This window comes from Calonectris borealis, chromosome 10, assembly GCF_964195595.1.
Source record: "Calonectris borealis chromosome 10, bCalBor7.hap1.2, whole genome shotgun sequence".
Taxonomy (NCBI): domain Eukaryota; kingdom Metazoa; phylum Chordata; class Aves; order Procellariiformes; family Procellariidae; genus Calonectris; species Calonectris borealis.
In genome coordinates, this window is record NC_134321.1 from 289908 (window position 1) to 316714 (window position 26807).

Sequence of the window (26807 nt, forward strand, 5' to 3'; positions counted from 1 at the left end):
CTTCCAGGAGAAGAAGGATCTTTTCCTAAAGGTTTTAATTCATCAGCCTTCTGTTTTTCTCAGTTTTTTTTGAGGAGGTAGTTAGCTATTAATAGACAATGCTTTATGTTTACTTTTATGTGGTAGCTCCTTCCTGTTCCCCAGTTTTTAAATTAAGGCGATGCATTGGGTCTTGTTTTAGTTCCCTTCACATGCACTTTATAATGCCTAAGTTTGAAAAGGTTGATCCTCTGCCAATTGAAATTGTGTCCACACAACAGAGCATTCAATTTGCTATTCTATCTGTAGAGCATCTAGAAAAGAAACGACAGGAGCTCAGAAGGGTATTACTAGTCAAGATCAGTGTGCACTGACAGAATTTCATGTAGGAAATGCTTCAGAGCATTTGTATATCTTGCAGCATGAACTCACGCATCGAGTCAGGCAAATATTCGTTGAATACAAAATGCATTTTTTTGCATTCAGGAGAGCTGTCTGGCTTGTTACAGACAACAGCATACATTTATTCATGCCATGTCAAATAATGTATTAAATTGAGTTGCTTTTTATGTTTCTTTAGCCACTTAAATGAAAGTAATAGTGGAAAAGTAAAAAAAAAACCAAAACACACAACCTCCTTGCCAATAGCATGTTTCAGAAATTTAATTTGCATCAAGATATGATGTTACTACAAAGGGAAATAACCAAAAATGAAGTAAAAAAAATGCATGTGATTTTTTTTTTTAACCAGGGAGAGGGATTGCAGCCCTTTATGTTTTAGTTCATGTTCCAACTCTTCTACTTCCCTTAAATTGTTACTAACTAGTTATTTCTCCCACTTTAGCTGTCACAACAGGATACCTTACTTGTAATGTCACCCTTTCTGATTACCTTTGCTGCCAAAATACTTGGTTTGGGGTGGTTTTGACTTTGTTTTATTAAGAGCATCAGCCCAACTTACTTTTCGAGACGCTAGCCAAGAGCGGCTGGCTGGGGATGAGCACATGAACACGCGAACGTGCCCCAACGCTCTTGCACGTTCACGGTGCGGTTCACGGCTCAGGGACGTCCTGAACCAGGCATGACTGCGGCGCGTGGCCTAGGATCGCCGCCTCCAACCCAGGCAGCCTTCTCTTGAACATGCAAGCTTTTAGTAGCCACAAAACTGTTGCTAATCTGCAAAACGCAGATTCTCAGATAAACTGCAAAATACTGCTGAAAAAGACATCCGGCTTTGTGCAACTTCTCTGAACCGTACAAATCTCTTTAAGAGGGCAGGAGCGACAGCTGGGAGGCCCGCGCAGACATCACCGCCTGCAGTTTAAGCAGCACCTTCGCCTCTGCAAGTTGCTGCCCTCGCCGCTAGCCCCGGCAGGGCGCCCCCCCAGCCCCGGCACGGGGCCGCGTCCGCTGAGCTGCGCGGCGGGGCCGCGTCCGCTGAGCTGCGCGGCGGGGCCGGCGGAGGGAGACTCTGCTTCACCGCTTCGCCTGAGGAGCCGGCGCGGCTGCTGAGGGAACTACGGCTCCCGCCGCTCTCGGCGCGGGGCGGCGCTTCCCGCCATTTCCGCCCGGCGGCGGAGCCGAGCCGGGCGCAGGCCGCCGCCATGCCGATGAAAGGCAGGTTCCCCATCAGGCGGACGCTGCAGTATCTCAGCCAGGGCGACGTCATCTTCAAGAGCTCGGTGAAGGTGATGACCGTGAACTACAACACGGCGGGAGAGCTGAGCGAGGGTGCCAGGTGAGCGCGGGGGCGCGGAGCGGTCTGCGCCTTCCTCGGAGACCTCGCGGGGACTGTGCCGTCCTCAGAGGCATCTCGGCTTGCGTTTGTGTTTTTCTTCTCCTTTCCAGAAAGTTCGTGTTTTTCAACATCCCCCAGATCCAGTACAAGAACCCCTGGGTGCAGATCATGCTGTTCAGGAACATGACCCCCTCGCCCTTCCTCCGGTTCTATCTGGGTAAGTGCCGCCGCGACCGGAGGGCGCTCCGGCCCCGGGCCCCCCGTGCCGCCGTGAGCCCCGAGCGGGGCTTCCCCCGAGCAGGTTCGACTGCAGGAGGCATCAGAGCAGAAGCGTGGTTTGAGTCGCGCTTCCGTCATTCTAACTTGGACCCCGCGTCTCGGCCTGCGAAGTGGGAAGGGAGCTTGATTAGAAAAGTAGCTTTGTACCTTAGCACACACCCTGTGCTCACCGCCACTGCCTCACACTTCTGCCAGCTGTCCTCGAGTGTCCTAGATGAAGACTTTGCTTTTCCTATTGAAACATTACATTGTTTCAGTACTGTACAGTACTGTAGTAGAGATGCACGTCTTAGTTTTGTGTTTAAAACACTTTTTGCAGCTACTGTGAAACAGCATGTGGTAGGGAAGGGGTACTATTTGATGTACTACTACAAATCTTTCTTGACAGACAACGGAGAACAAGTTTTGGTTGACGTGGAAGATAAAACCAACAAAGAGATAACTGAGCACATTAAAAAAATCTTGGGGAAAAGCAAGTAAGTAACACTTAATAAGCTAATGTACAGTCCAGCATACATCATAATACAATCCCTGCAAACTTTTGTCAGGTATACAGAAGGAAATACCACTTTTCCCAGACAAAATTGACGAGTTAGGTAAAGTCCACAAGCTAGGAACTGTAAATCCATCTTTCTGATAAATTGGGTCTGGGGAGGGGAGAGGAAATGTTGCCATTCAGGCTTCTGATAGTAACAAACATCTCTTCTCTAGAGAAACGCTTGAAAAAGAGGAAAGAGAAAGGAAAAAACTATCACATCCAGCAACTTTTGGGCCCAAGAAGTACCATCTGCGAGAATGCATGTGTGAAATTGAAGGCCAAGTTCCCTGCCCTGCTTTTGTGCCACTGCCCAAAGAGATGAGGGGAAAATACAAAGCTGCTGTGAAAAATGAAGCATCAGCCTGACATCTCAAGTCATGCAGTTTTACCTCAGGGCTGGATGATCAAGGTACTTCAGTGAGAGACAAGAGCTAACAGCTCCTGGAAACAGGAACAAGCAAGTTCATATAATACAGACAACCTTGTCTCATAAGTCTTTTTAAAGCTACCACTAGAATAATTAAAGTGACAAATAAATAAAAGTTAAAACCCCAGCTTTTTGGTGCCAGTTATACAAAGCATTACAGTCAACACTGCATAGAAGGAAAACAGAACAAGGAAAACGGAATGACTAGAGCCCTATTTCCTACTCATGCCTGCATGTATAAGGTTATGGCAAAAACAAGATCATGTTTGCTTTGGGATAGAGAGACTAGACTAAAAAGTTAATTTATCTTAGAAGCAGCACTGAATACCATGATTTATAGAAAGTGGTGTAAAAGTGTTCCTGCTGATTTCCATCTTGTACTAACTGAAGACAGCCAAATGATAATGTAGCTCCAGCCTCAAACTATGTGGTGATTTTTCTTAATTTATTTAGTTACCACTCAGAAACAGTGAAAAGCCTCATTTACAAGAAGATACAACTTTTGCAGTTTATACTGCAGCTCTGAGAAGCACTGATCAAGTCAAGGATATCGGCGGTAAAGGAGAACATGTAAGCTGGTATTTAAAAGATAATGCTTTACAATTATCTTTATATTGTCCAAAAAAAATTCAAAGCTACTCTTAAATTAAGACAATTTCCTAAAATCTTCCTTAAAAAAAAAAAAAAGCCATACAAAGGAGAACTGTGTCTAGATTTATCAACTTCCAGCACCTTCTAGCCAGCAAGTCCATTATGCTTCAAAGTCCAGTGCCGCTGTGTAACTCTTGCCTCAAACACTCCTGCTCCCTGCACATGGTCAAAAAACCATTCTAAATCATCATAGCTTCTGCATCACCAAACAATTAGACTATACCTATAATAGTATATAAACATATGATAGATAGTACTATATTGCTTGGAATTTGGTAATTGCACATACCTTAAGTCAGGCTTATATATGCAGATTACTGTAGAACTGTGTTTCAGCATTTCTGAACTAATGGTCAAGTACAAAATTTCACAGCAATTCAAGCGTCCTGTAAAAATTGTCAAGGACGAACACAGCACAAAATAAACATGTTGTTTTATTTCATCTCTGTTTACAAAGTTTCCATACATAGTAGTGCATGCATTTTTAACAAAAGTCAACGCTAGCTATTTATTGAGCTTTATGGTTAAGATGTCTTCATTCCGTTGTGCCTTATGAGCCACACAGCAGTCCGAATACCAGCATAAAAGGTCTTCACTTTGGAGATTACTTTAGTATCAGATGTCTAATCTATCACATTTAACACTGACAAAGGTTATGAGGTATGCTAGTCTTATCTGTAACACTACATTATTACATGTACAATAAGGATACTTTAATTATTAGTGTATTAGACTGAAAATACAAACAAGGCAGGATAGTTGCAACAAGGAAAAAAAACACTTTTAAAATGTGAAAGCTGAAGCCACTGAAACATTTTTTTCATGTTGATACCAAAAAAAGCTTCAGGTTACAGTGCAGGGAGCAATCCCCTTGACTAGCAAACAAGTCTGTCTTAAATAGCTGCCTTATACTATTTCTGTTAAAACAAACAATTCCAGGGATTACATTTAGCTATCTTACCATTTATTTTTTGCTGCCTTTGTGAATCTGGTGCCACAGTGCACGTTTTGTTAGTTTACAACCTTTCAGAATCCTCTGTTCATTTCACTTGGTGCAAAATAACATTCAGGGACTCAATCAAGACTAATGAAACATCTCAGTCTAAAAACTTCATGGTCTTAAGACAACCTGTTCTGCACACCTTTCAACTTCAGATTTAGGCTACAGTAAGAAGAACATCAGCTGTCCTTAACTGGCTGCTCTTAAGTTGTTTTGATCAGTTACTAGTGCTATTAAGTGAGGATATTGGTGGTTTGGCTTTTTAAAACAACAGTTCCGCAAGTCCCTACCTCCATTTATTTACAGCAAAATAATGCTAGAGTTCCTGCTCTTTAGGTAGCATAATTATTTGTGTCTCTGAAGTATTACGCAATGCTTGGGTTACAGCTATGCTAATATATATTATCAGAGACATAGTTAAAAGACATGTTCCATTCCATAAAAGTTTACACTTCTGAGTAAGTCCACTACTATTAGTGCTATACAGTGTGATCTGCCTGATTTTCCTCTATTTCAGCTTTAAATAAATACACCCTTTAGACCAACTCTTCCCCACCACGCTTTCAAACACTGATGCCTGATGATGGACCTCTGCCTTTCAAAGTTAAAAATCAGGCTCCATCTTTCGCAAAGATACAGGCTGACCTAACCCTGAAGTGATCCTACATTTCTGATACCTATCTTCAGAAGCCCGGCTCTGAGCCCTCCTGCATCGCAGGTGCTGGCCATCACCTACTCATCCCCTGGACCACAGGATGACTCCAATTCAGAGCTTGTTTAAGGCAGACATGCCTGATTCTCATAACAACTTCCGAGGGGAATCAAATATGCACTATTGCAGCCACAGACTTTGTCTCCCAGCTTTCACAAGATTCCAGTTCAGTGGCACTTCAGCTCTCCATTGTAAACAAGATTTTTGTTCCTTGAATGCTACAAAAAGAGGGTTCCAGTCTCACAAATATGACAAACATGATCATTCCGTCACCCAGAGAATTTGAAGGAATGTGTAGATTCCGTAAGATAATTAGGAATTGGAGGGTCACCCTTTGTACTGTAGTTTGAAATAGTGCTAGCCTGATGCTCTTTTCCGTGGAAATGAGTAGATGCTGGTTCCCTCGCAAGCACATCTCTGAAGCCAGCATGGCGCGCTCTATTACACTGTAGTTTGTGCTCAGAGCAAATGCGAAACTGAAAGTGATGAAAGTCAGCATTCAAATTTTACTTGGGAATTTTTATAAACACATTAAAAAGTTACTCATACTAAGATCAGTTATAAAGTTCTTCTCAGTCTTAAAATCCCTTTTATCTATTAGCATTGCACAAAATTGGTCTGCAAGCCTATATATTCTGCACCTCAAAGAATCACAGTAGCCTTTTAACAGCACTTTCTCATAACACCATTAGGCAATTAAGCTATTGCACTGTGTCATTATCAGAGGATACAGAAGTTTTAGAAGAGTTTTTGTCTCTCTTTAGGCAAAGTCCCACTTGAAAGGCCAATGCCACAACAGAAAGGGGGAAAAGATGACAAACCAACCATTGCAACCATTTCTAAATCATAGTTCCCTATTAGCACTTAACCACTTTGACCAAAATAAGCACACAATAAGACCAGTTAGCATTAAGAGAGTGTTGTAACAAGTTATTTTAAAATTTCTTAGTGTAAGCATTTGAGACCAGCAGCATACCTCAATAATTCTTTCAAGACTGAGTAGTAGTGGAAATGCCTAATTGAAAGTGCATAAAAGTCAAGATTCTCCCAATTCCCACTTGTGATCTGTACTCCTGTTCATAAGTGTCTGCTCTGCCTTCCCATATTTAACAGCAAACTTAAAATAATTATTACATAGCCCTATTTCTGCTTCAGCAGTTGGATTTCTCCTTCTGCTTTGCTAATGTGCGCTTCAATTCCTTTAAGTTCTCTGTCAGTACCTCCACCTCATCCATTCGTCCACTGTGTTTGGCGTCAAATATATAAGCTTTGATGTTATCTATCTGTTGGAGAAGCAGCTCTTCCTCTATAGCCTCCTCTCCAGAGATCTCATTGCCATCCTCCACTTCAAAGGGATTGGTAGAGGATCCCTCTTCAAATGGATTCCCAGAATTCCAACTGCCCCCAGGCTTTTGAAACAGATTTTCATCCTCTTCAAAAGGGTTTGAAATACTGCGAGGTGCTCCATTAGTTTGTTCATCCTCCTCCTCATTTTCAAATGGATTATATTCTTTTTTATCACTTTGCAGAGCTGTGTTAGATAAAGAAACCACTGGAGAAGCGTCTTTGGCAAATGGGTTAGCAGGATCTTCCTCTAACTGAGGGGTATCTGCTTCATCTTCAAAGGGGTTTAGACAGGCTGTCTGATCTTGGTCTTTGTCACTCTGTGGGACATTCTGGGGTTTGAGTGTGAAGATCAAGTGCTCTTTAGCTGGCAGCTGCTCAACAGCAGGCGTTTCAAAACTTGGGGCCCCTTTGATCTGAGTAATATCCAAATCCAATGCATGTGCTGTCAAGTTCTGATTCTCTTTTGCAACTTCATGCTGATGCTGCTTCACTTCTCTGAAGTCTAAGGAGCATGTCCTTGAATGCTGAGACATGAATTTGTGGTGTTCTCTTTCCCACTCTTTTTCACGAAGGACCTGAAGTTCCTCCCTCTGCATCTCTTCCTCTTCTGCCTGTTTTTTAGAAAGCTCGATAGCTTTCAGAGTTTGTTGTTGATCATATTCATCCTGAAGCTGCCTCAGGTTCTCTTGCAACATATGGACCTCATCTATCCTATTAGCTGCCTTTGCTTGCTTAATAAAAGATGTGATATTGTCAATCTGCTGAAGAAGTGGGTCTGCTATCTCACTCTCTCTCGATATGCTAGATGTAGGTAACCAGCCTTCAGATTTCCTGACTGTTCCTTTTTTCAGGTGAGTTGCATCACCATTAACTGCGGCTGCAGATCTGGAGATGAAGTCTTTCTGCTTTTCCTCTTGTTTTCCATGTGTTTCAAGAGCCACCTAAAACAAAAAATGTAGTAGAGAACACCATGAGATTGAAAAATTCTGTTCTAAATATCCATAGGTACAAGAAGTTAGCTGATCTTAGACATTGCTGGCTGTCACTGAATGATAGCAGCTGCATTTCTGGTTACTTTGCAGAAAATGCTTATTTTCATAGTATTACCTAAATGCTTCCCTTCAGTTTGTTTGTGATGATATTGATCACAATCCCATGACATCTGCCTCTACAAAGTTGAGGGCAAGTAGCAGCGGTGACAGTGCTTTATATAGAGCAAAAAAATGCTTAATGCAACTGTGCAAAGAGTGGTCTAGATTGATTTGGACAATAACCATATCACATCTGACTACAGCAGACATCTCTAATAGAACATCAGTGTTAAAGGTCACTGATATCAATAGCTTTTGGAGTGCAACAATTCTTATTTCTCAACTTCTACCTCAAGATGGTTTAATTTACAGTTAATGATGTCCTCCCTCCTAACTGAAAAAAACCTCTTTCTCTGAAGAGGCATCCTTATTCTAATATGTCCTTTTTCACCACCAAAAGAAGTCACCACATTCTACTTGTGCAAGTGAACTCCAGAACACAATTTGAAAATCCATGTAAACTAGCATACTTAGTTTCAGGCTTGCTCTGCATGCACTGCAGCAGAAACAGCACGCGCAACCAAGTCACTGCTGCCTTCTAGAAGTGTTCAGCTGCTCAGTACACACCTACTTATGTTCTGGATAAAATACAGTGATGATGTTATATGAATCCCTGGAAAAGGGTATGGAATGATCTGCATCAAAAAACGAAAAACTGAAATCCAATGTTAAAGGCAACTATTCATATACACACAGCTACTAGGCTTAAGCCCTTGAAGGAGGCCCTGATACAAGATGTAACAGATCTTAACCAGTCTTACCATATGCAGTCTTCTCTTCTTCAATTCTTCATACTGATCTTTGGTTGGCAGGGACATTAGGCCAAGCAGTTTTTCCTGCAAAAAATGAAATATTTACAGTGTTGCTTGCAGGCATTTAGCCAATTTTCAAATACTTGAAAAGAGAGATACCACCAACAGAATGCCCCACAAACAAATAAAAGGTACTCCTACACTGCAGTCTCTGCCGCAAGTCTGAGCACATCTTTGCTGCCGTAACTGTACTGCTAGCTAGGTTCACACCTCAGCAAGAGACAAAGCCAAGATTCACACATTCTCTTACGTCCCTAAACTCAACGCTGCTCTGACTACACTATCTGTATTCAAGCTAGCTCATTTAAGGCTGCCATAAGTCATTAGGGGAACTACAGAAAATGCATAAAACTAAACCTCCTGTCAAAATAGTTTTAACCATGGGGATGCCTGGCAAGGAGAACACTATATAAAATTTACATTCAGCTCATAACATATGCTCCATTTACCTGAACAAAAAGTGTAGCTGAATATCTTATCATTCTCTGAAGTTGCAGTGTTTTAGGATGAGGTTGGGGATCTTCATGCAAGCCTAGACTCAAAATCTTCTTACTGAATCAAAGCAAACATACAGCCTCATCAGTTCAAAAACAAGGGCCAGCAAAAATGCAATAGAAAAAAAGAGAGCATTGGATGAAAATTTTCTGATGTTCTTTTAGGTAAACCATTCTCGATATTACAAGTTATAACACTTTCCATTCCCACGTTTTTTTGGTGTGGTTTTTGTTTTTGTTTTTTTAAAAAAAAAGAAGAACAAACAACTGTGCCACTATTTGTTTCCTCTGTGCTTAGTTATTTCCACTGCAGAGGAATGCATGATTTTAAGGCTGGAAAAGGAAGCAGAAATTGATAGCGCATAGGAACAGCATCTACCTTTTCACATGCTCTTTACAACTAAGCAGACAAATTGATTATTCATATGAATAAGCATATGTATGCTACTAGAAACACAGACACCAACAGCTGAGAAAAAACTACAGAGAAGTCGTAACAGAGGGAGATACTGGGGGCAGGGGGAGAGAGGGATCTTCTTTTACCTTAAGGCATCTATAAATTCGTATACTTTTTGAATCTCCACCCTCAAGTCATTAGCATGTTCAAGATTGTAGGTTGTCTCCCCAGCACTAAGAAATAAATAAACTTTATTGTAAGTCATGCATCCAGCTAACAATACATACAACACTAGAAGTTATCCCAACATGTCTAAGATGCAACAATGGTAAGAATAGCTAACACTAAAGGGGTTGAACGATTTTATTTCAAACTCATTGTATTTAAAAACCCTTTCTTTGCGACGGAAGTGGAAAGTGACAATAATCTTGTGAACACGAACATTTCACAGAAGATCATTTTATTTATGATTGTATTATTATTTACTGTTATAGGAGAAATTGTATTTTAACACAAAAATGCCACTCTACCAATAATATCTAAAATATACACGTACTTAGCAAATGCATCTATTTTGTGGTTTTTTTTCCAGGCGATTGGGTGCAGAAAAAACACTGACTGACTGAGTAATTAACTATACCATTAAAGTAAAATAGTTATCTCTACTAATGTTTGTCAGAAAGCAAAAGCCTACAACCCTACATGGGTATAATATTTAAGATGCTAGTAACCAACTGTCCACACGGGGACACAAACAATTATATGCACTTTCCTAGAATCTCTCATTTATTGAAAAAACAAATCAGAATTTAATGGGGAATACTCCTCACCAGTTTTTAGCTTCCCTCTCCTTTTATATCACAAATATAAAAGATAAGGATCACTCTCTCAAAAGCAACTTAACTATCCGTATGATTCCAGTTTCTGGGACTCACTACTAGTCAGAAATCCTTAATTTCATCAGTAAGAAGTCTGTTGTTTTCTGACATGTGCTTCCATTATCTAGGACATTCATATTTTTACTTTTCTCCAGTTGTCAAGCCACATAACACCAGCTCTCATGAAGTCATGACAAAAAGCAGTAACAGCTTAGCATGTTTTCCACCTTCTATACTTCTTTCTTCCTTTTGGCGTGTTCTTACAAAACAGTTTTGTTATGATGAATGACAGCCTAATTTTTCTACAACCATCAGATCTAAAGGACAGGTACAGAAATACCTGTTAACTTTAACTTCCCAAACGGACATGCTTCATAGTCTAAGACCAATGTGTGTATTTCTCTACTGTACAAGCCAGAAGTATAACCTCACCACCTCTCGCAGATATAGCTGGAGAGATTTAAGTACACCAGTGAGAGAAAACTACCGCAAGAAATTATGCACAAAAGTGTGATATGTGAATGCTGCTTATCCATTGCAGCACAGGGCAGGCCAGCTAGATTTAGAACAATGGTCAGGTGAAGGTAGCTTGCTTTACCCAAGAATAGGTAAGCAGCATTCAAACGATCCTTTGCTGCTGGTGCTACTGGGAAGCCATACCGTCCAGCTGAGGGCAGTAATACCCTACTTCAACTGTTTCGAAGAGCCTCATTTACACAAGAATTGTAGCCTTGTACTTCCTTTTTGCAAAGATGACATGTCCAAGTATGACAGTGGCGCCTCACTGGAAAGCGGCTTTAAAAAAAAAAATCAGACTTCTTCTCTGTATGCAATGTTACCATTAATAATTAATTCAGTACTACTTTGTTTGAAGAGCATCCAAAAGACAACAGATAATCTAATGCTTTTTTTTATAATTTACATACTCTTGCACCTTAGCACACCACTTCCTTACTCCTTCCCACACTTTTTGGGAGGAAAAATACATATATTAATAAAAAAAAAAAATCAGCAAATGGGGCTTACTTCAGTGATTCTGCCATCCTTATGTATTCTGGCGCCTTCTGGTCAACCTTCTCCATGCAGAGTCGGAGTTTCTTGTTTAAAACAAAATGTATAAAAAAAGAACTTATATTAAAACACCAATGCAAGAACATACTGACATAAACCTTTCATGCTGCCTGTGCACATTCAAAGTTAACTGTGATGAAAGCCATTTAACTATTCAGGATAACAAGACCCTCCAGTTATCTTCAGAACACAGATGGCATGGACAGGAACAGAGAAAGACTCCCTGTACCGCTGCAAAGCGAATTTTGAATTCGGAAACTGTTTTAATGGATGACTTGGACAACTTCTAGCCTTAAATCTCTTCACAAAGAGCACCAACAGAAATTCCCATTAATACTAACCTGAGGGGTTTGCGGACTCTACTGAAAAAATGCCTAATGATTGTCAGTACCTGCTTTCAAAGCATATTTGAACACAATGTTCCAGCCATACGCTGTTGATTGATACAGATGGTTCAAAAAAGCATGTGCCATCAGTGTGAGGACAAACAGCGCTGACGACATCAAGTCCTATAGTTCCAGTGCAGCCCGTCAACAAAGTGCACAGCATATAATTGGTTTAAACAAGAACTGTTCTGAGGAATCCCAGCTGACATAGTTCACAATTTTAAGAGAGAGGCATCTGTCGTGGTTTAACCCCAGCCAGCAAAAATAAACTCCACGCAGCCGTGCTCCCCCCTCCCGGTGCAAGCATCACCCAGCAACTGCCAAAGCATCAATGGGCCATCAATGCTCCTTTCACACCGAACCCAAAACACAGCACACCCCCCCAAAGCTACTGGGAAGAAAGTTAACCCTGTCCCAGCTGGAACCAGGACAGCATCTCAGAACTATTAGTTCCAGATGATGAGAATGAAGACGTATCTTAAAAGAATGTTTGAAGCTGTCATTGGATATAAATCCTATATGGCAACTGGCTCCATCATTTCAGATACATCTTTGTTACATGGCATAAACACCCAATAGAGTCTATTGTAACACAAGTGAGTATTAAGTCATAAAGTAAGAGCTTGGACATGAGATAACAAGCCAAAAATGAAGTAGTGACAACTGCAGATAAATACAGCGAGGATGAAAGCAGCAAAGAGTCTGATTTACCTCATAGAGTTTCACAATGTCTGGAGTGTATTCTTTCTCATCAATCTGTTGTTCTCTTTTCAACAGGGTATCTTTGCAGTGCCGACAACAACGGATTCGGTCATCATCCTTCTCATCCAGAACTGAGCTCACACTGCTTATGCTGCTAATGCTGCCACGGCGGGAGCCATGGACGCTATTAGGTGAGGAGTTTGGGCTAGTATGAGAACCCAAGGCCTCTTTGCTGGCACTAGTGAGTTTGCCTAAAAATTATACACAGGTAATTTTACAGTGACTGGAGAAGCAAACAGATTTTATCAACACAAATGAATTGCACTTTAACAGAAACTTTACATTCAGGTAATATTAGGAAACCAAGTTGAAACAGTCTGTTGAAAGACATGCAAGGAACCCACGACTACCAAGACTGCAAGTCAGAATTCGGGTCTTTTCTGTAAATCCTGCTCCATTCTAAAAGCAGCTAGAGAGCAGACTGCTGAGAACCACCTACTTTGCTTACGCCTAGAAGCATTCTCATGCTGGAGCTTGCATAGTTATAGAATAGTGTCTGGAAGAACAGATATGTTAATGCTGTCCATGTTTTGTGCTTGAATGCTCCAAAAAGCACAGTTAATGTCATTTATTTCCACAGAAAATACGGTTTCCTCTCCAATGCACTAGATGTGGAAATTGAAGTTTGAAGGGTTTCTTAAAGGCTTGTGGATGAATTTCCGTAATGTCAGCATTTGGACAACCATGGGCAAGACTAGAAAATTCACAATAGTTTTAAATGTCAAGAACCTTGGCAGTTATAATTCCTAAAGTTAATACCTTCATAGTTATGGTACTCAGTAGAATAAGACACTAAATGTTAATTATATTTGCTAGTATATTTACTAGTAGTATATACTACTACTTCTTCTAGTAACTTTTTCAGTGTTACGCAACACTTCCAAATCTGAAGAAGAAACAGAGACAAAGAATGGAGAAATTATTGTTCTTATTCTGTTTCACAGATAAGTGTCTGCGTGAAACTGATTGGCACATGAAGGACCAAGTTTTCCACACAGGCAGAATATTACCAGCCACTTTCTTCCTAATGGCAAAAAGCCAGGATGCAGTCAGTACCTGGCTGTGAGCTAAGGAAAGGAGGAATTAACACCACACACTGTACTTACTTGCCAAAGGAAGACTGACAAGTTCCATGCACTTCTTGCACATAATAGACCCACAAAGGCGGCAGTGATGACGTCGGTTTCGAATACTGAACTTATTGCCACAGTCTGGGCAGAACGGAACATCCTGATCGCTGACCCAAGGCACAACAGATTTCTCTATAGCTGTGATCGGGCAAGAGGGGGTGGAACACACACAAGATAGGATATTCATTCTATTAATTCCTCAGCTGCTTGAACTATAAGAGCAAATAGTCTGAGGTAAGCTCATACCAACCTCTTATTTTAGCTGACTCAGTGTTTGCTCTGTCAAACGATGTAAGCTAGTAGAAGATAAACAATACATTCAAGAAAATTGTATTTTTGCAAGGAAAAAACCCAACACAACCCAGCCCAATGAGAAAAAGAGATAGGAGTCTCAGTCTGTTTTACACCAGATTCCCGCAAATTTCCTATTTATTTCTAATGCCGTATTCATACAAGTAGTGCTAAACAATGACTGCCAAACCCATACAAATCAGAGCATTGTCGACATAATCCTTACAGCATCCAACATTACTGCATCTGAGCCAAAATGTAAGTATATCATTGGTAGATTTTGAAGAATGAGAAGCTGGAAGAATCATGACAAAAACATTAGGGAGAAATTTAGCAAAGTAAAAGATGGAGAAAATATACAGGGAAACAGATGGTTTTCGAAGCATGTGAAAGTAGCATCTTCAGCTTGAAAATAGTGCATAGAAACAGAAATCATATCCACAGTACAGGGTCAGACCAAGCACAGTACTCAAGGATAAAAAAGGAAAACAGTAATGTCTGAAGAGAGTCATAGTTTAGAATCCTTTATGAAGTACACTGCTAGATAAACGGGCACACTTCATACTAAAATATAATTTTTTTAATGTAGGAAACATTCAGAAGGCTAGAATATTAAAAAGCAGCAAATTTACCTTTTCTAACCTGATTATTAACTTATTGACTTCAACTACATAGTGATCAATCCTGGCTGCTCGGTGTTTCTTGAAATCAGAAAGATGGCTTCTCATAGCACCTGGAGAGATAGCAGAAAGTTTTCATAGTCACCCAGGTGTTCTGTATGTGTTCTGTATGTATTTACATGCATTTAAATGCCTCTTGACAGACAGCTGTCTCTTCATGATTTATTTCTCATGTTCAAATCGTATCTTAAAGACACATTAGAATCCTAAAGTTTCACAGTGCTGCTCTAAAGACATGCAGATTAAAGCCTAATCTCCAGGCTAGCAATAAACAGTGTTTTATTTCTACTACAGAAAACAACAGGCACTATGTTAAAGAGAAGATCTGCCACAAATTTTTTTTCCCCCCCTATTCATCCCTCAGTTATATTTGGCAAGCTATTATCAACTAGTAGTATTCTCAAAACCAACTCCCCTTAGTTTCCTGGCTACATGTTGAACAAAGGGAAGAGCCAGGTCCAATGATTATTGGGAGTCTATGCAACAGCAATTTCTCTTTCAGACTTCTGATCATCCTTCCACCTTTAGGAGTCTGAATCAAATCCTTGATGACAATTCAGATTTACAGAAAACTGATCACCAGGTATACAAAAGAACAATATAGCATCTATTTAAAAATGTACAATTCATACTCGACAACATTGGTTTCAAGTTTAAATTTTGATCCTTTTCCGAGTCGGATGAGCCAGGTATTAAAAATCAAAGACAAAATAATAAAAAAAAAATCTTCTGACTGATAGAACACAAAATTAGATGTTGCTTTTTGATACTACCTATGTAAGTGTAAGAATCTCACTTCCTCATGCTAATGAAATAACCAAAAAACGTCGAAAGCTGAATTCATAGGAATGAAAGGGCCCCTCTGGGTAACTGAATTCAGCCACTGCTTAGGAGACATCACACAGTCCCTTTCACAAACCTACCAAATTCCATCCTAAAATCCGTAAGGTTCATCTTCTCCACTCTGATCAGAAAACAGTTCTCACTTCTCTAATGTTCAGAAACCGTCTGCTAATTCACTGCCTAAATGTATTCTTAGCTAATATTTATACTATGATTGCTGCCGAAATAGTTATAAAGTCAAAAGTATAACAATCTACAGAACTCAGACTCTGCAGACCCAAAGGACTAAGTCCTGGTCTATCAGCAGCACAGGGGAAACTTTCCCAGGAGCCACCAGAGATAGCGCTGCTTCCTCCCCCTGAAAATAACATAATATTTCAGGCAATTTCAATAGCAGTATTTGTAATTACAGGCTCAGTCAACTTATCCTTGAAATTCTACAAATGTAGATTTATATTCAGAGGCATGGGTTTGGGTTTTTTTTTTGTTCTGTGTTTTTTTTTTTGTTTGTTTGTTTGTTTTAAAGTAAACCTCTTTTTAATGAGAAATGATCTACACCTCAAAACCAAGGAAAAAGCTGAAAGAGTTTAAATCAATGGACAAGACATGTAAACTAACAACTACTTTAAGTGTAGCCCAAAAGCTGGAGATTTTATATAGCAATAGCTTAATTATTAATTAGTGGATTATCTGTTTTGTAAAAAGCCACAAGATGGTTGCAGAACGCCTCGACAAAGCGAGATGCACAGAGGTAAATGCATATCCAGCAGGCCTCAACAGCTCAGGCACAATGACATGACAAACAGCTATCCTGCTCTCAAGGTTATTTGGGGTACTGATTCCATGCATTTTTTTCCCCATTATCTGCATTTTCCCCATCACCCCACACAATGTAGGGAGACTGCACAAAATCAATATGCAACCCATAACCCCATGCTACAGTGAATCAAACAGAATACAAACACAATTCCATGCAACTTCAGCAATACCGTAGCAGTTTCCCAATTAAGATCAAAAGAGAAGTTATCCCCACCATGTATCGCTTTCCAGCTCTCCTACCTACTTCCTGGGGCTCCCACATGTATGGATCTACTCCACCATAGCTGAATGACTCATATCGTTCCTGAGATCCAGAATCAGTTCTGTCATCTCCTTCTCGTTTCAGCAATTTCTTCTTTGCTCTTTTGGCCTTCTGGACTAGATCTGAAAAAGATAAACCCAAGTTATCAAACATGGCAGGTAGTCACCGAATAACTCCAAAAGGCCAGTAATAAAAATCATGCGTAAAACAGACATTTGAAGAGTGATGTCTTTTAAGTGCCTGCTTTAGAATTTACTTACTGAAAGTACCGGGAATAATGTAAAAATTATGCCTTGGCCTAAGGCAATTTATAGTAAAATGGAACCCCATACCTCACTTGGAATGCACTTCAATTAATATTTCAGTATTCTTAGACATTTTGAAAACGCTCACAGTACGAGCAGCTTTTGTCGTATGGAATTCTACACGGCAAAACCGAATGCATTAAAACAGCTGTCGTGCTTCTTACTTTTGAGCTGTCCTTTGACATCTCTCTCCTCGCTTGAGTGCTCCTCCTCGTAGTGCGACCGAAGTTGATAGAAAGACTGGAGGTCCTTCAGGCACAGCGGGCACAGAAAGCCTTCCCTCATTTCCCCCGGGTCACCGAAGGGCGGCGGACAGCCGGACGCCATGGCGGCCCGGCCGCGGGCGGACAGCGCTCGCTCCCCGGTTTCAGCAGCGGCGCAGCAGCGCGGGGCACGGCCGCCTCGCAGGGACGAAGCGCGGGGGCGGCATCGTCCTTCGCGGCTTTCTGAAAGAAACCCGGGCAGCGGCGTCGGCCCAGCCTCACCCCACGCCCTCCCTGGCCCCTCCGCGGCCCAGCAGGCGCCCACGCCGAGGCCCCGGGCGGGGCGGGGGCCGCGTCCCGCCGCTCCGCATGCGGCACCCACTCGGCCGGCAGCGCCCGTGCGCGCCCCGTCCGGTGCCCCCGGGGCCCGAGGGCCCCGCACGGGGGGAGGAGAGCAGCCTGTTCGAGCCTCGCTTCGGAAGAAGTCGGGTGGCGAACTAGGAGCGGCAAACCGCAGCCGGGGCCAGCAGGGGGCGCGGGGCCAGCACTGCCTGCAGCCTGCAGCCCGCCGCCCGGCCCGGCCCGGCCCGGCGGGGCGCGGCTCGCCCCTGACGGGGGGGGCGCAGGAAGAGGCTGCCTGCGCAGGCGCGGAGAGGCAGCACGCGCCGGGCCCGTTGCCCCCGCGCGGCCGGGGCGGGGGGCACGCAGGGAAAGGGGTGGGGCTTAACGCTCGCGCCGACCGCCGGAGGAGCGGCCGTTCGGGGCCCCCGGCCCGGCCCGGCCGAGGGGGGCCGCCAGGCCTGAGGCAGGCAGCCGGGCCTCACCTCAGCGCCTAGGCAGGAGGTGCGTGTCTCCAACAGCAGGGAAGGCGCGGCCCGCCGCGCTCCCACCCGCTCGGCGTCCCGGCCGCCCGGGAGCGGTAGAGCCCGGCGGAGGGCGGGGCGAACGCCGAGATATCGATGGGCGGGAAGGGTGGGGACAGGGAGGGCTCATCCGGGACCGGAGGGAGATGCGAGGCCCAGCTAAGGCCTCCGTTGCCAAGCGCAGAGCTATCGATGGAGGGCGGGGGCGGCGGTTGCGGGGCGGGGGGGGGGGGAGGAGGCGGAGGAGGCGGCGGCGGCGGCGGCGGCGGCCCGGCCTGGGCGTCGGCCTCCGGCTCCCCGAAGGGAGGTGCGGTGGCCGCTGCGCTGTTTTCAGCCGCCCTGGAATAGGCCCTAATCAAGGGGCCTGCTGGAGCGTCCCGAGGCTCGCAGGTGTGTGTGAGAGAGCATGAGATCCTGGTGACAGAATCCTCTCGGGAGCTTGGGGCGGGGGAGGCTGCCCCCCTCTCTGGCTGCTTCGGGATATCTGGCGTCATACTTACCTCTTCTGCTAGCTGCTGGCGGCTTTGTGCTTTGTATCCTTATTACTGAGCGTGCTGGGAAGAGGACCAGCGTTGCTAACAACGACAAGCCTGATGTTCCCTTTCTTAGCCTGCCAGGTCATTCAAAAGAAAGTGTTCCAAAACTGTAAACCAGAGCACTAGATGACAGGCTACTCAGAGAACCACAAATAGAATCCGGGAATCCCACTACTACTTGCTCTTGCCGCCTGACAAAATAGTTGTGTAAAACAATGGCAGAAGCTTTTCAATATCCCCTTTCTGATGCTAGTTTCTGTTTAGTCTCAACTGGCAGAAATCTGTGCTGTCCCATGCCCTGGTGTATGGAGGAAATAATAGGAGTGTGTAACCATACTTCTGCTTCATCTGTTTGAATTACAGGCTTTTGGAGGCAGAGATTTTCTTACGTGACAATGCTATTTACACTCGAGTCGTATCCATTAGGATTTTCACTGTTAATGTCCTGCACTTCTATCGTTGAAGTTAAGTCCTTTAAAACATTTTCAACAGGGATCGGGTGGGGGTGTTTTCCAAGGCATGAATTGTAACTAGATGCCCAACTCCTAGGGACTTCAAATCCCAGCAAAAGGATATCAGATGGTCCCGGTGAGATGAGGGATTCATCCACAAGCTGGTTTTAGTAGGCATTCCAAATTTTGGTCTCATTCCTGCAATCTGGTCTTTCTGGGCTGACTATTACATGACCACTCTCAGCACCTTGTCACATCATCAATTAATTTCACCTGGTTTGTATTTATAGTTCCATCATCCAGCAAAAGTATAATGGGAAATCAGAGTCTTAAAACTGAACTGATATAACCATAGGAGTAAACGAATGTTATAAACAGTCAAACTCTCTGATTTTTCACATGTACAGTTTCCTGTTAAGAACCGTTACACTCTGGTTTTCAAAACCATGCAGTCTTGATTCAGTTATGAGTAGAGAAAAAGTTAGCTGTGAAAATAACATAGAACCCCAGTTACAGTCACCTTCCTATTCAGCATGCAAAACGCAGACCCAATTTCTCTTTGATATTAAAAACTGATAAGAGATCTTACCATGCTGTAAAAGCTGCCTGGTCAGGTACTCTCGCTGCAGTGCACTCAGGTAAATTATAAGCTGTTAAACTTTTTTTAGAAGGTATGATTGATAAATTTTTTAAATTTATTTAATAAGTTAAGGGGCTGTATTAACCCCCAGGTCTTAAGAACCTGAAAATATTTTTAAGTGTTACCAGTTTCACTTTAAAACTTGAAAAGTCCTCAGCCTATAGGGACTAGAAATGAAACTAGCAGTGTATGGTAAAGAAGGACGGTACTTAAAGGATGAAAAGGAAAAAAACAGAAGTAACCATCTGACTTCTCGTGCTGCTTTTGTTATATAAAATATATTTTTGGCCTCTTCCAGACTTAGCTGGAAGGATTTAACGACACATGGAACAGGCCTGCCAAGATGTGCTCAATATACTCAGTTCTGAGCTGGCAAAGCCTTCTAGCATGCACATCTCATCAAAGCTCCTGGGTTTTCTCATTGCATAGGCCTATATTTGGAATTGGGGCTTCCATTAATAAACATCTTCTCTCATTACTATCATCCTTCACTCTCCTCTTTTTTTCCCCTGATGCCTATTTTCTGATCTCTCTTACTGTGTTCACACCCTAAGAAGGCACCTTTTCCTACAGAAGTATGTGAATTAGTCTGCTGTGATCTTTCTCAACAGGGAATGGTTATCTGCATCAGTTTCAGGTCCAAGACTTTAAGCCTTATCTGAACAGGGAAAACCCTGGAACAGTCATTGTGGAACAGCAGTTATTCTACATTAGGTCCTATATAGACTCTTACTCTTCCTGTGAGCATCACATTCAAGAACCCGTGTTACAGAAAGAAACAGAGGGGGAACAAATTTGGGATAGCTACAGCACTTTGAATTTCTGCTTTCCCAGATTCATATTAATTCTGACTGTGTTCCTTATCTTGGAAAATCCTAGAATTAAAAACTGTTGAATTCAGGAATTACAATATTTTCTTGTTTCTCTAGTACAGCTAGCAGATTTTTGGACATTAAGGATGCTTCTAATAGTAAGTGCATCTGCTTAGTGCTGGAAAATTCAAATTATTACCTCTGTGATAATGCCAGCAGAGTCATTTTGTGCCATTCTTTGGGGCAGGCACACACTTCCTTCAAGGAAAGCATTAAGGATGTGGATTATGTTCACAGTTTTGAAGTTGTCTTTAATTCTGTACTATGTGAGTTGTTTTTTACAGTTCTGAAAGAAGTCAAAGGAAGGCACTGCAGGCAAGCTTTAAAGGAACAGTTTGTAAATCCCATTGTATTTCCCTTTGATTCACCAAATGGGAGTTTGGCCCTCAGCCTCTATTTTTTCCACTTGTTTATGTCTTACAATACTCACTTATGCAGAAGTATCCCTGTATTACCCCATGTATCTGCTGTATCTTTCAGACTGGAAGCTAAGAATTGCATTAGCTTGTCCATAAGGCAACATTTCTTTGCAAAACAGACCGGAAAATCCAGGGTTTAATTGATCCCCATCCCTGATGAGGCACCTGTGTACTGATCTGAGGACTTTGTTTGGGGTAGGAGGAAGAGGGCAGGAGGAGGGGTTTGCAGTTTAATGCTGGAGGGGGGCAAACCTGGAGCAACACAGGGTACTGTTTTTCCCAGTTGTGTTCCTGTCCTTGGAGGAAGAGAGCAGGAACCAGCCTGAGGCTCAGCGCCTTTGAGGGTTCAACCTGCTGTGGTGTCATCCTCCTTCCCCTGGATTTGCTGGAGCTGGGCTGCTTCCTAGCACTGAACCATGCTTGTGCCTTGGGAAAGCTCAGGTGCAACTAATTACCTCTCTCTTTGTTGTTACCTTGCTCCTTTTGTCCAGACCTCTGTTGAGGCCAGTGATTTGTAACTCACTGAGCCAATGAAAGAATGCTCTAGCAATACAAGTGTCTCTAGAAGAGCTGTGCTTGGATGGGAGAGTAGTGAGTATGAGAAGAGTGATAGTGGGAATAAGTGAAAAAGAAAAGGTAATACTAGATGCAGGGCTTGTAGGGGGGTTTCTGTAGGCATGTCAGTTTTCTTGTTCCTGTTTCATCTGCATGTTTTGTTCATTTACTGGGTGTAGAGAAGGGACAAGAAAAGGGGTAGATGGGGAATGGAAGACGTGCCTGTCACTAGATGGCACACCAAGCACGTCTGAGAGCAACCGAAGACCTGCTGGGGGCCTTTGCAGTGGATTTCACAGCACATGGGGCTGCTTAGCCATTTGTTTTAAAGATTTTTCTCCTGCAGCAGGCAGGATAGTTCTGCCTCTTGAGCTGTGAGGCCCTGATGACCCAGGCAGTTCAGTTCTCTCCTGTCATTCAGAAGTAATAAGAATCAGGTATAAGGAAAAGCAAGACTGTACTGAACAGCAAGCTCCTTCCTTAAATCTGCCTTTCTCTACAGCTTCAGTAACTGCTCATTTTCAAAGGGAAAGTCTTAAAGGCTTATTAAATGGTAAATACAACGATTGAAGTCTAATAGCCTACTGTTGGGACAAAAACAATACAGTGAGTTGTGATGAGGATGATAACATGCTGGGATGTGCACTAGAAATCAAACATCTCACTGAATCTTTAGTTAGTTAATTGTGCTCTTTTGCATGTTCTCCATTTGACCATAGACTATGAGAACGCATCTCACCAAATGAATCTTTTTTAATTGCAGATAAAACAATCTGTCAATCACTTGAAAAGACAAATTTCATTCAACAGTTTGAAAGAAAAATGCCATTTGTTTGCAAACAAATGTTTGCAGTGTTTCTGAACGTAAATGGTCTTTAGCACTTCCTGAGGAGCTCATTCCCCATTAAGTGATTGCACCTGTTTAATAGGATTTGGATCTTTATGAGACTATTAGACTCTTATTGGGAGTCTCTCAGAGAGAATTATAGAAGAGATAATACAAAGTTAGCATGCCAGATGTAGTGATGTGTTGAATGGTGTCTGTTCGTTCCCAAAGGGAAATTTGGGCTCCTGTGTCTCCAAGGGCCCCATGTCCCTTTACAGAGGTGGAGCATAATCTAGGTTTGTGCTGGTGTAAATGAGAATAGACTTTGGCTGCTTGTCAGTTAGTCAGGCTCATCACACTTTCCCACACAGAGAGTGTTCACAAAATGAAAAAATCCAGGTCAGTCTAAAGCAATCCAGTTTACACTTCTTCAAAAATTAATTTGTCTTCATCCAGCTAGTTGCAATAGGAAGAGAGGTATTTGGGGACAAATTAAACCTTACTGAAACGACACAGATGCTGTTGGGGACTGAATTTGAATCAGTAATGGCTTATCATCGTGAATCAATGTAAAAGAGCAACAGCACAGGAAAGGAATGTGTTCCAAACACTTGCTCAAGAAGCAAAGTCAGGCAGGTACTGCCCTGTTCCGCCACTGGAATATAAAAGTTCAGCCTGCAAAACCCCACATCCATTATGTAACAACTCCTACTCTGCTGCACACACAGTCCTTTGCAAACACTGAGTAAATAAGTTGTAAAATATGTTTGTGAGCTGTTGTAGTAACTCTAACAGTGAATTTTAGGACCTGGTCTGTTGCTAAGTTTGTCATTGCTACTAATGTCCAAGAGGAGAGACTTCAGTGGAAGCACAGCTGAGAAGAGAGACACAGTCAGTCCTGTAGCCATGGCACAGTCCTGTCAGGAATGTATTCCAGTTACGTTCACGTGTATTCTTCGACTTTGTAAAATCTTCAGTGCCATTTGGAATGTTAAATAATGGAATCTAATCCCAGCACAGGGGTGGTAAATGTAGACTAGAAGTAATTCTTGATAGTGCTTGTCTACTTCTCAAGGAATGCAGTGGAACATTTTTGCACAAATATGGCTTACTCACTGAGAAAAAAGTTTAAAATATCTGAAAATTAACAGTGTTGAGTTCAATATAGTCTTTGGGGTGGAAGCAGAGTGGAAAATCAGAATGTTCTTCCTAAGTATTCCCTAAACTAAACAGCTAGTTAATTTAAATTGATGCTGTGTTTAAAATTGGCCTAAATTCAATTTTATAATTTAATGATAAATTTTAGAAAATGCATTTTAAATCTCCTAAGATTGAAATGGGTAGCACAAAATTCTTCCTACAACATAAAATGATCTTTGATTTTATCTTATCTGAGAAAACTTTTTTTGTTTGTTTGTTTAGGTGGATCTAAACCAATATTTTCTATATTTTTCATTTTGTTCAGAGAACTAAAAAATTTTCAAATCGCTGCTGCTTTTAACAAAACTCATATATTCAATATACTCAAGTTGCTTATAACATTTTGATACAAACCAAATTTGTTTAATTAGTCTGTGTAGAGAGGATAGAAGCTACATTTCCATCCCAAACCCATGATTTTTCCTGTGTTTGCAGACTTATCAATCAAAACTGACAGCATAAGGATTTGTAAGAGCTGCAGCTGACAACTTGTTGAGCCCCATTTATCTGATTTGCCTATTAACTGCTTCCGTATTGGCAGGCCAGTCATCTACACAAGTTTATCTGGTCCCTTCACGCTGCTGAAGAATCTGGAATATTGGTCCTGAGTTCATGGAATGGCACCACTTTTACATAGAGTAGGTGACTTATAAAGAGGAGGGAGAGGAATGTTCAGAATTCTTGTGTTTATATTTTATTTAATGTTTTAACCGTAGGATCCATATGCCACAATGTCTAAATTACGTTCAGGGCTCATTTCAGATTTCAAGGACCCATATTTGGGTGCTGTCTCCTGTAGCCTCTCTTGTCTTCTATTTCACCTATGAATTTGTACAGCAACCAGTTCCCATCTTGAAAGCAGCATGTCTAAAATCAATAAGTGGAATACCCTCAACAGTGGGTATTCAACAGTGAATGATTTGTGATTTTTTGCAGGGCTGTTGTTGCTGTCTTCTTCAACAAAACCTGCTTGTTCAAAGAGCTTGCTTTTTGTCTTGACTGCTTTGGCTCAGAGAACCTTTCATAAAGTCTTACTATATTTTTCATTTGTCTTGGCTTTTCTCTCTCCTCCTTCTCTTCTCTTTCTACAGTAGCTTCTTCAGGCACCCCACACATCAGTACCAGCTTCAGAATCAAGAGGGAACTTATGCTGGAAACATATGCTTCTCTGTGAAAATTAGTTTAAAACAGCAATCATATTTCAGGCAACCTCTTCAAAGCAGGTCACTTTCCCTAGTTTTCCCAGTCATAATCTCACATTTTCCCTCTACCAGTCAGCTATTGAAGTGTCTACGCTGCATCATACTCAATTGCATTCAGTTAGGATATCCATTACAGAAAGAAGATGGCGATGAACTAACTTCCTTTGATATGGCAAGTTGGATCCTGGCTTACCTCCATCCCATTTTGCAGCAGTATTTGCGTAATTTAAGTCCAGATTTTCCCTCTTTCCAGTTCATGTGAACATGAGGAAGGTGCAGTGTATGTTAGCTGTGAGTAAACGAGAAAGGTGTTCCTTCAGTCCCTCAACACTTCCAGTGCCAGTGTGTCTGTGAGGTACTGCTTTCTTGTCTGGATCACTAGCTGTCAGTTCAAACCAAAGTGGCTGAAATAAACTCAAGAGTCTTTGTCTTTTGGCTAGGATCATTCCATATTAGTACCTGACATGCCCCATCTCTGTCAGGAACCAATATCATGCTCCAGCATACCAATGCAATTTGTGATCTAATAAGATTTTGGTTCTGCTTTACCCTCCTTCAGCCTGTGCTCCTTCATCTCATGTAAGCAGACAAAGTGAATTGGCAGATAGCTGATAAATGTCCTTTTCTTGGTTTCCTTCTTAGGACTTTTAAGCTGCAGTGGTTTCATCAGGGAAAACAAACCACAAACATCTTCACACAGGTCTAAAAGTAATCTCAAGGCAGGCAGATTACTCAGTTTTCTCAAGGAACTACCCCATCTGTTTTTATCAGAGGTCTGTGTGTTCAACCTGAATCCTTCCTCATTACCCTGTAGGAGTGGGGAGTTCATGCTGTTCTTGTTGGGAGGGAAGCGGGACTTCTGCACTCTAATGCAGATAGTCCACATACCCATTTCCTGAAAACAAAAGCATTTCCCTGTCTGCGTCTTTTGTCATGTCTCTTTACAGCCTAGACCTCACCCAGGCTCATGCCTTCTGCAGTGCTTCTCCACTTGACTGCTTTTCATCATAGTTTTTATTCATAGCAATGTCTTGACTGATGCATTAAAATTGCAGCTGGCTGTTTAACTGAGTGAGTTATCAGGCAAGCAGTGACTCTACTTCAGCTATGGTGATGATGTTGTTTTCAAACTTTCTCCAACTAATGAGTCATTAAAAGTAGTAATAAAGGGGTTTGTTGGGGCCACATGTCCCTCGGAAACACTCAGCTCATGCTAATTACAGTGGGTTAGCAAAGAGGTCAAGGCTGATAAGTGTGTGGGAGGGGGCACAGAACAGTAATGGTGAGAGGAGTTGTAAATAGTTGCAGGAAATGTTAATTATACAGCTTGTTCGCATCAACTTTCCCCTCCCATTGAAAACAAAGCTCATTTTGAAGACACTTGTAAAAGTTGCTCTTTAGGAACCAAACTCCCTTATGTCTCAATAACTGGTAACATGCCAGAAATGTAAAATTGCAGTAGAGTAAACAAAGAACTCATCTGTGCATGGTTGCTTCAGTCTCAATTAAAGCTGGAAATAAGATTTGGCATGTCTGTGGTGCCACATTAGGGCCAGTGCACAGCTTTGCTCTGTGGACCTAATCCAGATTCTGCAGAGGACAAGGGAGCTTCTTCCAGTGACTTCCATGACCTTTGGACCAAGTCTGCTGTTGATTTGTTATCATTCCTGAAGAGCCACAGACTGTCTTACAGACAGATAGTGCACTTCATCAAGGATCTTCGCAACTTAAAGGCCCTGTTCTGTAATTATCAAAATGTGCAAGTACATTTATGTGTGTGACTGAGCAAAGCTAGTAATGTGTAGGTGTTTGCATGGATGTTAAATTCTCATAAAAGATGACAGCAAGGAGAAGGTTTACAATAAAAATAAGATGATGAGAGATGTGCAATTAACAAATTCTTACCTTATAACTAAGAAGTATATATCTGTGTAGTTCATGTTGCTAAGAGATTGCACTATATTTACTACTCAAAGAAGCAGAGCATTATAGTATAGAAGCTGGTTCTTTTCAGGTTAGTCCCTTAGCCGAACTCCAGAACCAAAAAGTTTTTAGGGTGTAGGTCAATCTGACAGATACTTAACTTCAGAACTTGTGGTTATGTGTGTTTCATAGTCACAAAACTTTAAATCACAAATGGCAGGGCT

The 26807-nt window shown here is 42.0% G+C and overlaps 2 protein-coding genes and 1 long non-coding RNA gene across 4 annotated transcripts in view; 2 read left to right on the forward strand and 1 right to left on the reverse strand.

The window, feature by feature from the left end:
• The first annotated feature begins 1300 nt into the window (after positions 1-1300).
• MRPS25 (mitochondrial ribosomal protein S25) lies at positions 1301-3088 on the forward strand. The gene is made up of 4 exons (XM_075158519.1): positions 1301-1717; positions 1828-1934; positions 2385-2472; positions 2708-3088. Exons 1-4 carry the CDS (start codon positions 1584-1586, stop codon positions 2898-2900), a joined length of 522 nt encoding a protein of 173 aa, XP_075014620.1. The 5' UTR covers positions 1301-1583; the 3' UTR covers positions 2901-3088.
• A 937-nt stretch (positions 3089-4025) lies between these two features.
• Positions 4026-18041, reverse strand: RBSN (rabenosyn, RAB effector). Of its 2 annotated transcripts, XM_075158504.1 has the most exons (12): positions 17920-18041; positions 17057-17338; positions 16566-16709; positions 14616-14716; positions 13943-13988; positions 13669-13830; positions 12512-12753; positions 11370-11440; positions 9612-9698; positions 9024-9126; positions 8524-8598; positions 4026-7612 (listed from the first exon to the last, which is right to left on the reverse strand). In XM_075158504.1, exons 2-12 carry the CDS (start codon positions 17217-17219, stop codon positions 6476-6478), a joined length of 2331 nt encoding a protein of 776 aa, XP_075014605.1. In that variant the 5' UTR covers positions 17220-17338; positions 17920-18041; the 3' UTR covers positions 4026-6475. The 2 variants fall into 2 exon arrangements, with proteins under 2 accessions (XP_075014605.1, XP_075014606.1); XM_075158505.1 differs by lacking the exon at positions 9612-9698 and having other exon boundaries at positions 17920-18039.
• A 180-nt stretch (positions 18042-18221) lies between these two features.
• LOC142086049 (uncharacterized) overlaps positions 18222-26807 on the forward strand; it is a 50379-nt gene continuing 41793 nt past the window's right edge. The window contains exon 1 of the long non-coding RNA XR_012674948.1: positions 18222-18348. This is a non-coding gene — a long non-coding RNA (uncharacterized LOC142086049). The remainder of the gene's footprint in view (positions 18349-26807) is intronic.

Bases quoted from the DNA above. Each gene is read 5' to 3' on its own strand.
- RBSN (XM_075158504.1), bottom strand. From the start codon at position 17,219: ATGGCGTCCGGCTGTCCGCCGCCCTTCGGTGACCCGGGGGAAATGAGG. The intron at 13,989-14,615 runs GTAAATTTGCTG...ATCTTCTACTAG, and splicing joins TAATAATCAGGTTAGAAAAG to CTTACATCGTTTGACAGAGC. The intron at 7,613-8,523 runs GTAAGACTGGTT...TTTTTGTTTTAG, and splicing joins AGAAGAGAAGACTGCATATG to GTGGCTCTTGAAACACATGG.
- MRPS25 (XM_075158519.1), top strand. From the start codon at position 1,584: ATGCCGATGAAAGGCAGGTTCCCCATCAGGCGGACGCTGCAGTATCTC. The intron at 1,718-1,827 runs GTGAGCGCGGGG...TCTCCTTTCCAG, and splicing joins GAGCTGAGCGAGGGTGCCAG to AAAGTTCGTGTTTTTCAACA. The intron at 2,473-2,707 runs GTAAGTAACACT...TCTCTTCTCTAG, and splicing joins AAAATCTTGGGGAAAAGCAA to AGAAACGCTTGAAAAAGAGG.